Consider the following 19,921-nt stretch of genomic DNA (forward strand, 5'->3'; position numbering starts at 1 on the left):
TCTGTGGAAATGTACCATTTTTTCCTGGTTTTTCAATCATGATTACGTGAGCCTCTTTCCATCTGTCAGGAAAATGTCTTAGTCTTAAGATGTTGTTTATTAAATTTGTTAAGTACACTATTGCTTTTCCTGGCAGATTTTTCAGAGCTCTGTTTGTAATCTTGTCCGGTCCTGGAGCTTTTTTAGCATTAGTACGCTTGATCAGCTGTCTGACCTCTTCAGGGGAGGTGTGTGTAATACCTATAATGCCCTTTCTTCTTTTTAGAATTCTACATCTTCGTTCGACTTCTTCTGTGAAGTCTAGATCTTCATCGGGATGATAGTTTTCCCTACATTCTCTTTCTAGCGTGTTTTTCATTACTTCCGCTTTGTCTTCTTCTGTGTACACAATTCCATTTTCACCGTGTAAAGGAGGGATTGGTTTTTTATCTTTTCTTAGTATTTTAGATAGCTTCCAGAACGCGGATTTATTTGGGTTTAGTTGCTGGATATAGTTGTCCCAGTTTTCATTTCGATGATCGTCTAATTGTTTTTTGACTTCCCTATTCAGTTCATTAGCAATTCTTTTGTCCTCTGGGTTTCTTGTTCTGTTGGCTCTTCTTCTTTTCCTGTTTTTCTCGTTTATCAGTTCTTTCAGCTCATTGCTGATTTCCCTGAATCTTCCTTTTGTTGTTGGAGTTTTTTCTTCTGTGGTGCTGGCCTCGATAGCGTTTTGTATCGTTTTTTCTAGATGTTTAACGCATTCCTCTAGTTCTTCTTTTGTATTTATTGTTGGTATTGCACCAATAGTTTCACTTACTATTCTTTTGTAGTTTGGCCAATTTGTTCGTTTTTTCTTATAGGTTTGCAAGTTGTTTGTTTCTACTGCTCCCAGGGTCAGTACAATTGGGTTGTGATCTGAGTCACCCTCATTCATTGAATATATTTCGTATTGTTGACCCACATTTTGTAGAATTGCTATGTCTAGGAATGTGGGAAGTCTGTTTCCACCATGGAAGCATGTGGGTTCTATGGGTCCCGCCACCATCGTGTTTGGTCGTTCTTCGAGATAGCCACACAATATTCTCCCGTTGCGGTTTGTGGTTCTATCGAACCAGTTCGGAGATCTTGCGTTCAGATCTCCTATAATGATAGAGGGCTCTACTGTGTCTAATATGACATTTAAGTCTTCCTTGAAGATTGGATCATTTGGTCTAACATATGCTGAAACAATTTTCAGCATATCTCTTCCTGTCTTGATCCTCACTATGGTGGCTTCCATAGTGATGAGTCCGTCTGGTGTAGGAATTACTTGGTGTTTGATTCCTTTTTTCACCAAGATCGCCGTGCCTCCTGATGTGGCTGTGTAGTCATTTCTATAGACATCATAACCTGGAAATTTTGTTTTTGTTTTTTCCGTTATCTTAGTTTCTTGTAAGGCTATGATGTCTAGTTCGAGTCTGTTGGAAAACTCGTCCAAGGTGTTAATTTTCTGTTTTAGCCCATTTGGATTCCATGACCCTATACGCAGATCGCCCAACTGATTAGTTAGTTCTGTTTACACCAATATTGCCCATAGCACTCACTACATTGGTCATCCTCTCGAACATGAACATGAAGTTTTTCATCTGTTCATTTACAATTGCCATGAGATTTGCCGTTTCGTTGTTTTGTTTAGATTCATCTGTCGTCTTTGTTATTTGTAAAGACTGGATTATATGCAAAATGCATATGCATATATATGCTGCATATTTCTCATGTTTTTCATAAATGCATATGCCTTGCATATTTGGAGATTTAAGAGCATATAAATGCATATTTTGATGGGAATTTACTCTACCCCATTTAAAAATAAGGTATATATTAGTAACATCAACATCCATTAAAATAAAATGTGAAAGTAAATATTTTGCTGTTAAGCTCCTTTGTTGTTGTACCCATAAACATAATGGGCGTTATTTATAGCTGCAGGTATCATTATCCGGATATTTAAGATTTATAGACTTCTCAGAATTTACAAATTACCTAAGTAAATACCGATTATATTTTGAATAACATTACAAATATTACCTGTACTTTCTGCTGGTGTCGGCCAACTATGAATTATTCTGGGAAAACCAACCAAAACGAAATTTTAAGGCAGCGTTGCCAATTTAGCTTATTTTATGCTAGATTTGGCATATTTTTGTGTTGTTTAGCTTATTTATTTCTTGTTTAGCATATAGCATATTTTCTAGCATATTAAATAATATAAAAATTATTTAGTAAAAATCGAAAATCTTCTAATTCAGAACAAATTTTTATGTTGGCCTTACAATTACTAAAACAACTTAGGAACTCTCTCACAGGAACTTGAAACTGATATCAGTGAGTCAAATCTGATTCCTAACAAAAAATGTTTAACCATTCACACATACACACCTACATCAGCAAATCCCTTCGCCTTCAATAATGTTTATATTAGTACTTATGTCTGTGGACCATGAGATTACTATTAACTACAGGATCATGTTTCAGCATTTTTTAAAACAAATAATTTATCTGTACTGGGTTATGCTTGCTATAGGGATTTTTTATTAGTTGATAATGGAATACCTACTGTTGAACTGATCATTCCATCATTCTTGTGAGGTTTGGCAAATACTATATTGGTCGAGTTGGCAACACTGTTTTAAGGGTAGGATAGATTATTTTATTTTATGAATGGTTAGTCTTAAATCAATCGCCGATTATTCAACTTTTGTGATTGCAAGTTATTGACTATACTGTGTAAAAAAATCATTTTATTATTATTGTGAAAATGCCTAAAGTAGCAAGGGAAAAATCAAGTCTTCTCAGAAGTTGGATTGGAAGTAACAATCATCTAAAAGTTATCGACAGTGAAAGTATGTTTTGCACCATTTGTGATAAAAAGGTAAGTTCTCCACTTCAATAGATTTTTAAACTTATCAAACTTCTTTGCACATCTATGTGTCTGTCTATTCTAAAATGACAAACCGTCCCATTTCTTCAAAAACTGTTTTTTAAAGTTCGCAACGGTTTGGCTTATACAGAGCGAGGTGTTGAGAGTGGCCCACCCTGTATACTACGGTACACTGACTGTACTTTATTGTTTGACGATTTCAATTTCACTTTGAGAAATAAAAAAAAATTGGGGGAGGTTTAAAAAGTTTGATCATTTTAATGTAGGTATCTATTTACGAAAACATCTAAAACATCATTATCATTATATTCCAGATTCCATGTCAAAAGAAATTCCAAGTAGTTCAACACATAAAAACTTCACTTCACCAAACTAAGCTATCAAAAAATGATAATAAACCTCGCCAGCAGATTCTACAGAACAGTTTGCAGATTCAGAATACGTCAGTTGGGCAAGAAACCTTTGCAAAGGATTTATGCCATTTTTTTTTGAACTGAAATATACCTCTGCACAAGTTAGAACATAAATCGTGTCAAAACTTTTTAAAAACTTATTGCAAGATTAAAGATAAACCAGCTCAAATACCAAGTTCTTCAACTCTTCGGAAAAAATATGTCAGTGCATGTTACAAAGATGTGATGACGAGTATTAAAAATCAGTTAAAAGCCGATTATCTTTGGATTTCCGTCGACGAAACAACGGATACAAAGGGTCGACAAATTGCGAATCTAATTGTTGGAGTTCTTAACGACTCTGGCGATTTTAAAAACTCATACTTAATTAGTGTAAAATGTTTGGAAAAAACAAACTATGCTACAATAGCTAGATTTGTTAACGAATCCCTAACAAATTTTTTTTTACCTGATCAAGTACCATTTGAAAAAATATTATTAATGCTTAGTGATGCCGCCTCATATATGATGAAAGCTGCATCCAATCTTAAAATCTTTTTCCCTAATTTAATTCACTGTACATGTTTGGCGCACGGCCTAAACAGAGTTGCAGAGAAAGTTAGAATTGAATTTCCCAATGTAAACACCTTAATAAATAATGTAAAAAAAGTATTTCTGAAAGCACCACTACGTGTACAGGTATATAGGGAGATGCTTCCCGATATTCCTTTACCACCAGAACCAGTATTAACCAGATGGGGAACTTGGCTTAAAAGTGCTATATTTTTATCTGAACACTACGACGACATCAAAAGCGTTATTTCAAGTTTTGATCCGACTTGTACCGCTATTGATAACTGTCAAAATATTTTTAAAGAAAAGTCTATTAAAAATCAATTGTTGTATATAAAATCGAATTTCGATATCATTGAAAGTTCAATTACAAAATTAGAGGCTCAAAATTTATGTCTTCACAATAGTATGTCTATTGTTGATTCGGTTAAACAGAAAATAACAAATCTGAATGGGGAAATTGGAGTAAAAATTAAAGATAAACTTGATGACGTTTTAAACAAAAATGAGGGTTTCACTTTATTGCGTTCAATAAATAATATAATCAATTTTGGAAACTTCGATGAAAATATTAATATGGATCCGTCTCTAATAGCAAAGTTTAAATATGCCCCAATTACATCTTGTGACGTTGAGAGATCTTTTTCTGCCTATAAACAAATATTAACAGATAGAAGACATAATATTAGTTTAGAAAATATGAATCAATATATGATTATTTATTGTAACAATAAAAATATGTAAATTTGTTTTATTGTACTCTTTTTATAATATTAGTTTAGAAAATATGAATCAATATTGTAACAATAAAAATATGTACATTTATTTTATTGTACTCTTATTTATCTTGTGGTCAAAATAAAATATTTTGCCGTTTTATTTGTCACAAAACCTGAAGTTAAAAAAATATATTAAGAAATAATAATACAATTTGGTTTAAATTCAAACCTATTTATTTATTTTTATTATTTTTTATTTATTTATGTATTTAACGTAAACCATAAAATTATTCATATAAAAATAAGTGCATATATAAATGCATATTTGCATGTTAATTGTGCATATTCAGCTTGTTTTAAAATGCATATTGCATGCATATTTTAGACATTTTTTAGTGCATATTTTCCAGTCTCTAGTTATTTGTGCGTAGCTTTTGTTGGTACTTCTGTCTGTAGGTGTGTGTTCTTCTGTTCTGTTTCTTGTTTGTGCCTGTGCGGTGTATGTTTTTCTTTTTGGTGCTTTGGAGCATCCTCTGTAATTAGCTGTGTGGGCTTCGCCACAGTTTGCGCACTTTGGTTCGGTGTTCCTGTCCTTTGTGCATTCGCTGCTAATGTGTGATCCGCCACACTTAACGCATTTAGTTCCACAGTGACAGGCTTTGGATCCATGGTAGAATCCTTGGCAGTTATAGCACTGCATAACTTCTGTATTTTTTCTTATTTCTTCTTCGATATATATTTTCATGTAACAGAGAGTTGTCAAGCTTTTCATTTTTTCTTTATCTTCTTCGTTTATTGTAATTAAGAAAAGTGGCAATTTTTTCTTGTCTTCCTTCTTGGAGATCATATTTGTTACTTTAATGGCCATGATTCCGTTTTTGTTAAGTTCTTTTTGTATATTGCTTGTTTCTGTTGTTTCATGTAATCCTCTGATTACTAATCTTGTGGTGCGTTCTGAATCTATTGGATATGCGATGTATTCAATAGGGCTTTCAGGGTTCTTTGTATTTTGTTCTTCAAGTATCTTGATCATTGCTAGGTACCCTTCTCTATTATTTGTCTGGATCACGATTGACCTTCCAGATTTAGCGAATTTATTAGCGGATCCGATTCCCCTTTCTGCGGCTTTTTGTAATATCTCTTGGCTTTTTCCTATCGATTTGAGGATAATCGCCGGTGGTCTAGGTGCAGCCTTCGTTGGCTGTTCTTTTTCTGTTGTTGTTACGGTATTTTGTTTTTGCGCTGGTAATTTGGGAATACTGTTTTTCGATTTTTCTTTTTCATTTTCGTTTTCAGTCTCCATTTCTATTTCAGTGTGTTGATCTTTCTCTTGTTCATATTTCTTTCTTAGCATTCCTCTGGCTACGCATGCTTCTTCATTTCTCTTTTGTATTATTAATGTCTGCTTTTCAGCAGCGCTAATATTTTTCGGTTCTTCTTCTGTGACGTTTTTTTCTGTTATTTTGGTTTTTTTGTTTTGTTTTTTCTTCTGGTGCTGCTGGGTTGTCCATTCAGCATTGTTGTTTTCCATTTCAATTAAGTTTTCTTTATTTGGACTATTAGCAGAAGTTCTACGTCTTTCCTTTTCATGCATATTTGTTGGTTCTTCTACCGTCGTTTTCTTCTGCGTTTGTTTTTCAGCTTGCGTTGGTTTTTCGTTCGATTTTAAAATCAGCTTTTCCTTTTCCGCATGTTTGTCTATCATCTCAAGTAGCTTTTGAGTTAGTTTCTGTATTTCTTGATCTTTGCCGGTTATTTTCTCTTCTAGTTTGACCATTTGGAACTTGTTTTCTTCTTGCATTTGATGGATTTGATTCATTAGGCGCTTATTTTCCGCCTCCATTTTTTTCATCTGTTCAGTTAATGTGTCTAATGATCGAACTAGTTCTTTGTGGTATGTGTCCATTTCTTTGGCACGTTTAATTTCTCCTTTGTCTGAGCCGCTTCCTAAGGAATTGAGTCCTTTTCTTTTCTCTTTTTGTACGTTGCTTATATTTGTACTATTTTCACTGATTTCATCTTCCCTTTCACTTATTTCACCCTCGCTAGAATTATTATGGGAAATACATGTGGATATATTACTATTACTAGACATGGAATCAGTAACTACTGTTACTATGCTACCTACAGAATATGTAGAATTAGCTTTATTTAGGAATTCAATGTTTGCAATATCTATTTTCTTTTTATTTGTTTGTGAATTATTTATTATTTTTAAATTGTCTGATGGACCTAATTTTGTTTTTAGTTTATTGGTATGATTTGAATTTACTTTATTTGTCTTATTTAATTTTGAATTTTCTAAATCATTAGCTAATTCGTCATCTGTCAATTCAGGCAAGCTTTCAAAAATATTATTGTCTATAAAATCATCTAAGGTACTTAGCTTAGTCGTCATCCGGTGTCTGGAAGGCTCTTTCGTGGGCCAAGAGCCCCTTTCTGTCCTGTTGTTTAGCACTTAACACTGTTGTTCTTGTTTTTTTTTTGTTCGTCACTTATAAACACAAATAAAATAGTTAAATTAGTTTATATTTAGCACGTTAGTTCATCAGTTTAAAGCCACGATTTTCTTCGTCAAATTCACTAATTTTTTTATATACTGACACACTTTTATTATTAAAAAAGTTAATTTTTTTTGAGAGCAGATTAAATTTATAACTATCAGTTTGACGTTTTTTTTTCGTTTTATGATTATAACTTTAAAAGTATTCATTTCCGAGAAAAGTTGCACTGACATAAAAGTTGCGTAATTAAATTTCCTACAATATAGTATCAGTTAAAAATTTTAAAAATTGTCACCATAATATAAGAAAACCATAAAAAAACAAGTATTGGCATTTTACGTGTTTCAACCAATTATGCTACATTAGGACCTTCATATTTCACCCAGAAAAACTGTATGATATAATAAAACAATACTGTAAATTTCATTAAGACCGGTTGAATAGATTTTGCAAAATAACTTTTGCAATCCAGCTTTCGCAAACAAAAATCAGTTTTTCAAAATGTTGCAGGACTGAAAAAAAAAGCAGACGAATTTTTTTTTATATGTAGAAGAATACTGTACCTTTCATTTGCAATTTGCAAAAATTAAAATCGGTTAACTACCACGACGTCAAGAATTTTTTTTAAATAAGCATTAATTTTTGGTGCTACGCGCAGGACAGCGGATACGTTTGCTCTGATTGGGCATTCCAATGACCTTTGATAATGATTGATAAATTTTTATTGTTAGTACACTTCGAAATAAATAAATAAATTTGTTTATTGCAAAATAAAAACACATAATCTGTCCTTTGAAATAACACTTTTTTTAGCAAAAACTTCCTTTGTTCATATATCTTAACTTAGAGAATAAAAGTTTATTATTTTTAAACACATGCAATTGTTTAAACAATATTTCACAAACAATAATCAAATTAATTTAATTGTTGTGGAATTAAAATATTAAAATACAACAAAATATAGAGCAAGAAAATAATATATTAGATAAAGATTGGAAGAAATTTTGGTGGAAATCAACTTGTGTGAATCGAACACCGCTGCCCTGCGCGTAGCACCAAAAATTAATGTTTATTTAAAAAAAATCCTGACGCTGTGGTAGTTAACCGATTTTAATATTGCAAAATGCAAATGAAAGGTACAGTATTCTTCTATACGTAAAAATAATTTAAACTTGCTATCTGTTTTATTTTCAGTCCTGCAACATTTTGAAAAAACTGAATTTTTTTTTCGAAAGCTGGATTGCAAAATTTATTTTGCAAAATCTATTGAACCGGTCTTAATAAAATCTACAGTATTGTCCTATTATATCATAAAATTTTTCTGGGTAAAACATGAAGGTTCTAAGTGTAGCATAAATGGTTAGAAAACGTAAAATGCAAATACTTGTTTTTTATGGTTTTTTTTCGCAATTATTGCTACTTTGCAACAAAAGTGACAATTTATAAAAATTATAACTACTCCTACATCGTAGGAAATTTAATTGCGCAACTTTTATGTTAAAACAACTTTTCTCGGGAGTGAACACTTTTAAAGTTATAATCAAAAAATGAAGAAAAAATCGAATTTTTCCTTCATTTTTTGACATTTTGAATATTTAAACAATGTTCCGGGCCTTTTTGAGTGGGAAGATAACTCAATTATTATTATATGGGTTAATTCTAAGCAATTTTTGTAAAAAAATATGAGTCACCTCTCAACGTTCATCTCAAAACAGATGCGCCGTGAACTACTACGCAATATTTAGTTTTGAAGGAAGTTAGAAAACCTAATTAAACAAATCTGGAGAATGGGATGGATATTCCAGCACTTTACAACTGTAGAACTTCATAAACATAGTTTGTCTAGTAAGGAGTTAGTTTTGAGGTTTTAATTACATTGGCCTAATAGTGAAGATTTTTTAAAGCCAACAATTTTGGATGGTAAATTGTAACTAGACCATAATTTATTTTTTACAATTTCAATAATATAGGGACTGTAACTTCTTGCAACGCTTTTAACAACTGGTTGCAGTTAGCTACTGTCTATATACAACACTTGCAACTTTACAAAACGTGTAATACCTATTATACAGAACGATTACTTTATAATTAGATAGGCCACAGTGAAGGAAGCGCTAAAATCGGCAACACTGCTTATTATTCCGCTTTAGTATCGTTCGACACTTTAACTTAGCGTACGTTCAGAGTGGAGCGTAGATAGCCAAAGCGGCGAAACCAAACAAGTTTGATTTCTCCGCTCGCACTCTTTGTTATTTCTCTGAAAAATGAATCTCGATGTCCTGATAGCTGAAGTGTTTCAAAGAAAGCTGTTATTGGATCAGAAAGATTCCCTATTCAGATGACGACGATGACTTTTTAAATATATAATTTTATGCAATTTTATATTTAAATAAATATTATGTAACTTAATAATTATTATTAGTTCTGCAGTGTGGCAAAATCAAATGGAATAAATTCATTATTTCGTAAACCGACGACTAAAAAATCCGGAAACAGGTCGATTTTTATTTTTAAATTATGATTTTTTGGCATTTACATACTAGTGACGTCATCCATCTCGAAGCTGAAATAAAAAATATACATGCGGACCAATGTAAAAAAGGTCATTTCATTGTTGTCTTCTTACCGGCGTGAGAAATACAAAATAAGATTTACTATTTTATTTGGGCATAAGCCATAATTCGAGTTTGAAATCAAGTTTACTTGACGTTTCGACTTTCACTTCGGAAATCGTTATCAATATAAAAAAAAATTCATAAATTAAAAATTTAACTTTGTTTCTGGTGAAGCAACGCAGTTGGAGCAAGCAGACTATTATAATAATTGTCACCGGAAAGCGAAAAAGGTAACGCACAACTTGAAAGAACTTATAGATTTCTAACTTCATTTCTGGTGAAGCAACGCAGTTGGAACAAGCAGATATATTATAATTGTGTCACCGGGAAGCAAAAAAGGTAACGCACAACTTGGTAGCCCCTATAGTTTTCTAACTTCGTTTCTGGTGAAGCAACGGAGTTGAAACAAGCAGATATATTATAATTGGGTCACCGGAAAGCGAAAAAGGTAACGCACAACTTGGAAGAACCTATAGATTTCCAACTTGGTTTCTGGTGAAGTAACGCAGTTGGAACAAGCAGATATATTATAATTGTGTCACCGGAAAGCGAAATAGGTAGTCCCTGAAAACTATAGGTTGTTCCAAGTTGTGCGTTACCTTTTTCGCTTACCGGTGACACAATTATAATATATCTGCTTGTTCCAACTCCGTTGCTTCACCACAAGCAAAATTAATAAACTATAGGTTCTTCCAAGTTGTGCGTTACCTTTTTTGCTTCCTGGTGACACAATTATAATATATCTGCTTGATCCAACTCCGTTGCTTCACCAGAAGCGAAGTTAGAAAGCTATAGGCGCTTCCAAGTTGTGCGTTACCTTTTTTGCTTCCCGGTGACACAATTATAATATATCTGCTTGTTCCAACTCCGTTGCTTCACCAGAAGCGAAGTTAGAAAACTATAGGTTCTTCCAAGTTGTGCGTTACCTTTTTTGCTTCCTGGTGACACAATTATAATATATCTGCTTGTTCCAACTCCGTTGCTTCACCAGAAGCGAAGTTAGAAAACTATAGGTGCTTCCAAGTTGTGCGTTACCTTTTTTGCTTCCTGGTGACACAATTATAATATATCTGCTTGATCCAACTCCGTTGCTTCACCAGAAGCGAAGTTAGAAAACTATAGGGGCTACCAAGTTGTGCGTTACCTTTTTTGCTTCCCGGTGACACAATTATAATATATCTCCTTGTTCCAACTCCGTTGCTTCACCAGAAGCGAATTTAGAAAACTATAGGTTCTTCCAAGTTGTGCCTTACCTTTTTTACTTCCTGGTGACACAATTATAATATATCTGCTTGTTCCAACTCCGTTGCTTCACCAGAAGCGAAGTTAGAAAACTATAGGTGCTTCCAAGTTGTGCGTTACCTTTTTTGCTTCCCGGTGACACAATTATAATATATCTGCTTGTTCCAACTCCGTTGCTTCACCAGAAGCGAAGTTAGAAAACTATAGGTTCTTCCACGTTGTGAGTTACCTTTTTCGCTTTCCGGTGACACAATTATAATATATCTGCTTGTTCTAACTGCGTTGCTTCACCAGAAACGAAGCTAGAAATCTATAGGTTCTTTTAAGTTGTGCGTTACCTTTTTCGCTTTTCCGGTGACAATTATAATACATATTATATCTGCTTTTTCTAACTGTGTTGCTTCACCAGAAACAAAGTTAACCTTTTAATTTATGAATGTTTTTTTTTATATTTTCAGCTCAGGCGCGCCAAAAACAACAAACCACTCGCAAACCCGTCCAAATACGTATTGCGAACCATCAAAGCTTTTGTTGAAAAACCGACAGAAGTTAGATTGTGGTGCGCCGTGTGCGTGCCGTTTGTGCGCCACTTGAAAACACGTACTAATCTCACGCACATGCTGCGCGCGAGCGGCTCGCACACCGAGCAGAGCGCATATGTATACCTGCCTTTACGATGAATTCTCTAACATTTTCCGCGAGTTAGGAAGTACCACGTTTTCAATGAGGAGTTTTCGAAAAAAAAAAGAAAATAACTTTCCATGACTGCCGAGTGGGAAAGAACTAAACACTCGTCTCGCGTAACTACCAGCTCCTACTCTGGTTTAGCACTTCTTTGTAGTGTTGCCCAAAATCGGTCTTGGTCTTGCAGTCTTGGTCTTGTTCTTGCGTTTTAGCAAGACCAAGACCAAGACCAAGACCGCCTTATTTTAGCAAGACCAAGACCAAGACTGACTGTGCAAGACTTGAGCAAGAACAAGACCAAGCCTGCGAGACTCTTGCGTCTTGCAGTTTGAGTGTCGTTTTATGGAATAATACAGGGTGTAACAAAAATACAGGTCATAAATTTAATCACATATTTTGGGATCAAAAATAGTTCGATTGAACCTAACTTACCTTAGTACAAATGTGCACATAAAAAAAGTTACAGCCCTTTGAAGTTACAAAATGAAAATCGATTTTTTCCAATATATCGAAAACTATTGGAGATTTTTTATTGAAAATGAACATGTGACATTCTTAAGGCAGTAGTATCTTAAAAAAAAATTATAGTGAAATTTAGACACCCCATAAAAATGTTATGGGGTTTTGGTTCCTTTAAACCCCCCCAAACTTTTGTGTACGTTTCAATTTGATTATAATTGTAGTACCATTAGTTAAACACAATGCTTTAAAAACTTCTTTGCCTCTTGGTACTTTTTCGAAAAGTCAGTATTTGTCGAAATATTTTGCATATTATTTGTCAAATCCACCACATATTTGTATATGGCCACATTATATGTTATTAGGTCTGGATCCCGCGTATGAAAAAAAAGTTGATTAATAGCAAGCTGAAAATTTGTCAATAGCTTAAGGGTGTCTAGTCGGATAAACCTTTTGATATATGGGAACACTGGAACAGGGGCAGTTTTAATTGTGGAACAGGTTAAAAATTTGGAACGGTCAGACCACGAAAACGGCACATTTATTTTGTCCGACAGAACAGACCTAAACTCTCCGAACAGAGATTAAAATCTTATGCAAAAATCAGACTGCTATTTATCACCTGTCATAATTCCTATCATTTGACATATTCTACATGTTCCACTCATTAAAACGCCCATTTGGTGATAAATAGCAGTCTGATTTTTACATGAGAGTTTAATCTCTGTTCAGAGAGTTTAAGTCTGTTCTGTCGGACAAAATAAATGTGCCGTTTTCGTGGTCTGACCGTTCCAAATTTTTAACCTGTTCCACAATTAAAACTGCCCCTGTTCCAGTGTTCCCATATATCAAAGTTTATCCGACTAGACAGCTTAAAGCTATTAACAAATTTTCAGCTTGATATTAATCAACTTTTTTTTCATACGCGGGATCCAGACCTATATGTACATCTGTGATATGGCTAAGTACGATTATGGAGACTTGATAATAATAGGAAAATTTATTTATGATTTACATATTTAGGTATATTTTAAACCATATTAAAAAAGAAGTCACATCTCGATAAAATGTGCCTTATCGAAAAAATACACAGAAGCAAAAAAGTTTTAAAAACACTGTGTTTAACTAATGGTATCGCAGTAATAGTTTAATTGGAACGTACACAACCATTTGGGAGGTTTAAAGGAACAAAACCCCCATAAAATCTCTACGTAAACATACATATTAGAAAAGAAGCCGCAACTCGATAAAAACTGCCTTGTCGAAAAAATACTAAGAACCAAAAAAGTTTTAAAAATATTGAATTTAACTAATAGTATCACAATAATAATTTAATTGGAACGTACACAAAAGTTTGGGTGGGTTTAAAAGAATAAAACCCCCATAACACTTTTATGGGGTGCACAAATTTCACTATAATTTTTCTTTAAGATATTCCTGCCATAAAAATGCCACATGTCCATTTTCAATAAAAAATCTCTAATAGTTTTCGATATATTGGAAAAAATCGATTTTCATTTTGTAACTTCAAAGGGCTGTAACTTTTTTTATATGCATATTTGTACTAAGGTAAGTTAGGTTCATTAGAACTATTTTTGGTCCTAGAATAGGTGATTTAATTTATGACCTGTATTTTTGTAACACCCTGTATATTAGTTCGGGTATATGCTTAGAGACTATGAGATACAAAAAAATATGTAACAAAAATTTGGAAAAATGGATTTATCCGCATTATGAACAATACGATGAACATACATACCGAATTAAAAATATGAACACTTATTTATTGGATACGTACTCAGTGGTCATAATAAATTATTATACAATGTAAAAATAAAATATTTCATTCTTTCCTAATATCAGACGACGCCTTCGCTCCGAAATTAATTACAATTGAGCAATTGTCTAGATTTCGAGAATAGCAACCTTTCATAAAATAATCTTCTTGTGTTGTGTGTATAACAATATCGCATTGAAACTTTTAAAGAAGTATGTCGCCTATAAGGTGATAAAAATATAATACGAATACCATATTCACTGTTACGGACAACCACTCAATTGTTTTTCCTTATCCATATCGTAAAGACGAAACGTCCTACTTTTTGCAGGGTGTGCAATTAGATATTAGATCAATCGGCCAAACAAAATTTTTTGCTGAAAAAGCAGTAGATAAGATGATGCCTGACTACCATGTATAGTCCATTCGCGCACGGTAAAATGCTATAAAACCTTCAAATTTCAAAAAAAGAGATATTTATTATTATATAAAAAGAGATATTGGCCGATGTGTGATTTTGCCATTGTTTTTTTATTGTTAATGAAGAACTTATGAGAGGATGGGTGATCGGGCTGCATTAAAAACTAAAAAACAATGTTTTTTAAAATGAAATAAACAAATTACTTATCGACAACTGATAAATAAAGTTTAAACTTCAGTTTAGGCACTTCGAGATTTCGAAAATAATATTTTTTTCCACCTACCTCTACCGAAAGTATACTTTTCCGGACCTGATTGTAGGGAGCAAAGTTGTACTTTTCCTTCCTAGGGAGGAAAAGTAATAGTAACGTCATGGTATGTCATTCATGAAATATAACTTATTGACGCCCTGTATAATATCTATTTTCTATTACGTAAGTATCTATACATTTTAACATTTATTTATAAAACACTGTGTATTTTGCAGAATGGTAAAAACAGTAAATTGTTATTTTGATTTAACAATGTTTACATTAATAACTTGACTTATATTTGACAGTTGACAGTTATATTGTACCTACTTGTTAGATTTAGTTCTAATAAATTTTATTGGTTAGTTAGATAAAATAAATTAAGTAAAAATGAAAAAATGACTTGTTATTTGAGGAAGGTGGAAAAACCATATGTATAACATGGGAGTAAAGTGCCTTTTCCTACGCTACGCGTAGGGCAGTAAACTTCATTCTCGGGAGGAAAAATAGCACTTTCCTCCCTTGTTATACAAATAGCTATTACTTGTGTTTTTGAGCCTTAAACATCGTCATTTTTCGATTTTTTTCAGTTTTAAATTGTTTATAACTCGGAAACGAATAACTTTAGACAAAAACTACAAAAGACCTTTTTTGTTCCATATGATCCAAAGAACCTAAAATAAGTGTGCCAGGGCTGAAACAATTGATTTTTATAATTTGTTTAATTTTTTTTTAAAATAAATATAGAAATAACTCAGAAATTACGGCATTTCGGTATAGGAAATATTACATGAAAATTAATTAGTAGTTATTATGGTTCAAAATGCAAAAATATACAGGGTGTTCTATTCGAAATACTAAAGTTCATTATATTTTCAAAAAAACGCAAGATCTGGTAACAATCTGTAATTACCACTATAATATCGGCCGCATTAGAAGACCTTTACTCACCAAATTCTATAAAAATCGTTCAAGTCGTTTCCGAGATATTTGAGACGTTCCATACATAAAACTCACTCTATATAAATGTTATATAATTAAACTGCGTGTATTACTTTGTATTAATTCTTGTTAAAAAAAAGTCAATCTTAAAATTTTCAACTAATAGCAAACAAAAATTTTCAACTAATAATAGTGTCAAAGCTATTGCGTACTGTGCTGTAATTTAATTTGTATTTTTTTTATTTTTTATTTGAATAAATGGCAAATTGTAGAACTCTTTTATTCCATTTCATTTCATATACCTAATGTGAGAGTCCATCAATCCCTTTCTAGACAGATAATGTTCTTTAAAATACAGTCTAGATAAGTTTATGTCATTTATTTGATTTTTTGTGTTTTCACCATGTTTTAGCACATATCAGGTTATTAAATATGCAAACGTTTATTAAGAAACAGACTGACTCCCGTGGGACATGGTAGATAGCCCAGTTAGTTAGAGTATAGGCAGGGATAGTTTAGATCGTGGGTTCAAACCCACCTAATGTGAGTTGTTTATTAATAAATAGCAATATGCTAGTGGGTAACTGCGAGACTTGCAAGACTCTTGCTGCAAGACCAAGACCAAGACCAAGACTGGGAGTGCAATACCAAGACCAATACCAAGACCAGGTGTACTGGTGCAAGACCAAGACCAAGACTGTCCAAGTCTCGTCTTGGTCTTGCATTTGGGCAACACTACTTCTTTGCTCTTTGCTCGTACTCTTTCTTCGCTCCACTCTGAACGTGCACTTTTTGCTCTTTGCTCTTTGCTCTTTGCTCGCACTCTTTCTTCGCTCCACTCTGAACGTACGCTTAGGCATTGAATAACGTCACCGCTCAGCCAGAGGAAGTGAGGAAGGCATTTAGTACATACTTAACAATAACGGAGGAGATGTACATCCCGGATGTTTGGTTTTATCTATTTTGACGACGAAATTGATACTCTATGCCTATGCCGCCTATACTCTTAATATTTACATTTTTACATATCTATAAATTATAATAATGGTAGGAGAGCCCAAGTGGGGATTTTTGCAGTTACTTGAGCGCGTCAGATTATCATATGGGCGAAACTTGGTACCCTGTAGATGTACCTCTACTATATATTGGCTCTTAACACAAGGAGGTTCGTTAAGGGGGGCCCGAAAAAAATATCTGTGGTTAAAAATACTTAAAATTGTCAGATTAAGATAAGGTAAATTAAGTACATGCAAGAGAGGGTATATTTCAAAAATCTGACCATTTCAGCGGGGCGTAAGGAAATGGGTGAGTCAAAAAATTTCACAAAAGAAAAGCGAATATTTCGCGAAATGAACGTCAGATCAAAAAACTAAAAAATACGTCTTCAATATTTTTCAAAAATCTATCGAATGGTACTAAACATGACCCCACGGTGAGGGGTGGGGGGTAAATTTAAAATTTTAAATACAAACCCCGCGATATTTCGCAAAATGAACATCAGACCGAAAAACTGCAAAATACATTCTAAATGTTTTTGAAAAATTTATCTAATGGTACCAAACACGACCCCCCACGGGGGCGGGGTGGGGGGTTACTTTAAAATCTTAAATATGACCCCCAAATTTTTATTGCAGATTTGGATTCTTTACGTAAAAATAAGCAACTTTTATTCGAGACATTTTTTCGAATTATGAACAGATGGCGCTATAATCGGAAAAAACGATTGTTGGAAATGGAAAATTAAATTAAAAAATGACAAACGCCCGCTAAAATTGAAAATTTTACTTAACTTTTTTAGGACCTAATAATCACAACCCAATTGGTCCCCATAACGCTCGAGTGACTGCAAATTTAGCATACTTTACTCCCTACTATAATAACGCATAGCTTCTTCAATGTGGAAAGCCGGCAGTGTTGCCAAAGTCCGTATATCTAATCGAAAACTGAACGCACGGTATCAACAATAATTTGAATACCATTAATTTTAAACAAAGCCTATTAAATAATATCTCATACGCATTAATACCTTCCAGATCTAAAGTTTGTGATCTGGCCAAACTATGGCATGTGTGTCTCTATTTCAGCGAATTTATTTAATAAATAAAAATATAGCACAACTATAGTGGCAACTAACATTCTTATAATAACATTCTTATAAAGCCCTTTTCATTTGTAAGCATGTTCTTAAGTAATTTTACATTTTTTAGCTTATGAACTCTGGTTCAAACAAGTTATATGGGAATTGGATTCGATTAGGCATATTTTTAGTTCAATATTAGAAGAATCCAAAACGTTAGAAATTCTTCGAAGGCTGAATAGGGTTGTACTTATATTAAAGGTAAATATTTATTTTATTCTAATTGTAAATAATTTAAGTAGGTACCTACATTAAAAATTCTACAAATACTACAAATGTACAAAGATTTGGCCATAATAAGAGGCAGCTTAGATATCCGGAAATAATAGTAGACAACTGAAATAAGAAAAGAAAGCAGCCAAATTGCAGGTACTATTCTTTTTCTTTCGCTACCCCTTTCGGCAACCACATCTCAAACGCCTTTGGGCGATTGATCGTATCAGCTTCAGAATCCAGGCCTCAGTGCCAACAACACTGACTGAATTATAGTATTTGATAATTCTTGCTGTGGTTACAAAATCTTTTGCTGTGAAAGAGTATCAAGTAAAGAACGCATATAAAAATAGATCATTCATGTGGTCTTCTTACATAATTTTAAAGAGTTAATGTAGTCTGGTACAGTGCCTTGGTTTTAGCTGCTATAATGGCATGAAGAACTTCAGATTTTAAAATTTCAGGTCCTGCTCCTTGACTTACATTCTTCTTCTTGTTCTTAGCCTTCTATCGTCCACGTTTGGACATAGGCCTCCCCAACTCCTTCCATCGGTCTCTATCCTGAGCAACATATTTCCAATTCGTTCCGGCTACTCTTTTAATACCATCAACCCATCTCATCTGTGGTCTTCCTCTCGGTCGTTTACTTTGGTAAGGTCTCCAATGTTGTATCGTGGCATTCCAACGTTGGTCTTTTTGTCTAACAGTGTGGCCTGCAAAGCTCCATTTAAGTTTGGCAACTTTTGTTGTTATGTCCTCGACTTTTGTTTTTGATCTTACCCAGTCGCTCCTCTTTTTATCTGACAGTCGTATACCTAACATTGCTCTTTCCATAGCTCTTTCTGTTGTAGCTAGTTTATTCATATTTGCCTTGGTTAGGGTCCAGGTTTGACACCCATATGTCATGATAGGAAGGATGCACTGGTTGAACACTTTGGTCCTCAAATATTGAGGTATTTTGCGGTTCTTAAGTATCCAACCAAGTTTTCCAAATCCTGCCCATGCTAGTCTTGCTCTCCTATTAATTTCCGCACTTTGGTTTTCTTTGTCAAGTTTCAGGATTTGGCCTAGGTAGATATATTCCTGGACTTTTTCTATCTCACTGCCATTTATAGTTATGCGTCTGGGGTCATCTGTGTTTGTGATTATTTTTGTTTTCTTCATGTTCATTTTTAGGCCGACGTATTGGGAGCTGCCTGCCTGCATTGACTTACATTGGTCTGTATAAATTGGGCTGTTATCTTGGAATAATTTTTACTCCATGTTTCAAGTATTTCTCGTTCATCAATAATAATTGGATGTAATATACCCAACTAACTAAGACAAAGATAAACAAATAATTAAGAAGAAAAAAGTTATGGACAACCAGTAAGAACGACCATTGATAACAGACAGAGACTAAGCTAAAGAAAAAAGTAGGAAGTAGGAGACCACGTAAAAAAATGGATGAGCCCGTGAATCTAAGATCATTAAAATGCAAAATTGGAAAAAACTAGCGCTGAACAGAAAGAAAATGAGGCAACACGATTAAAGTCTTTGGTCTCTGAGGTTTCTTAGTTGAAGACACTTCTCCCAGCTTTAAATTCAAGCTTGTGCTTTTTTTGTTTTAGAAATTACGTATTTATAATGGTAACCAGTCAATAGGGATGTTCACTAATTTTTAAATATAGTTAAATTCAATAGATTACAAGGTATGTAAGAACGTAACAATCATAAAACTGTTTAAAAATGTATATTTTTTAAGATAAATGAGTTCATAATGTTGATTTTCTTGGAGACTAGAAAAACGGTACCGTGCAGCGAGGCTACGGTCTGTGACGTCAGCAGTGGTAACGTCTTTGATCGACGACTAGTTTTGTATACTTATTTACTCAGTGTATTTGAATGTGCGCAGTTTTTTACGTATTTAATTATTAAAAATAAAGCCAAATAAGTGGTGTTTTGTTCCTGGGTGTGTAAATACATCAAAAAACAGTTCTGATAAAATTTTTATTACCGTTCCAGCCAATTTAAAACAGAAAAAGAAATGGTTTGTTGCAGCTAGAACTTAAAATAACTAACTTAAAGAACTAACTTAATAAAATAAACATT

The 19,921-nt window shown here is 33.4% G+C and overlaps 1 protein-coding gene across 2 annotated transcripts in view; it reads left to right on the plus strand.

The window, feature by feature from the left end:
- Window positions 1-19,921, plus strand: part of LOC114328579 (tryptophan 2,3-dioxygenase) — a 136,947-nt gene that overhangs the window by 48,900 nt on the left and 68,126 nt on the right. For both annotated transcript variants that reach the window (XM_028277467.2, XM_050651708.1), the window contains exon 3: window positions 17,688-17,818. In XM_028277467.2, the coding sequence (XP_028133268.2) occupies window positions 17,688-17,818 (131 nt within the window). The remainder of the gene's footprint in view (window positions 1-17,687; window positions 17,819-19,921) is intronic.

The sequence above is a fragment of the Diabrotica virgifera genome, chromosome 5 (genome assembly GCF_917563875.1).
Source record: "Diabrotica virgifera virgifera chromosome 5, PGI_DIABVI_V3a".
NCBI classification, from domain to species: domain Eukaryota; kingdom Metazoa; phylum Arthropoda; class Insecta; order Coleoptera; family Chrysomelidae; genus Diabrotica; species Diabrotica virgifera.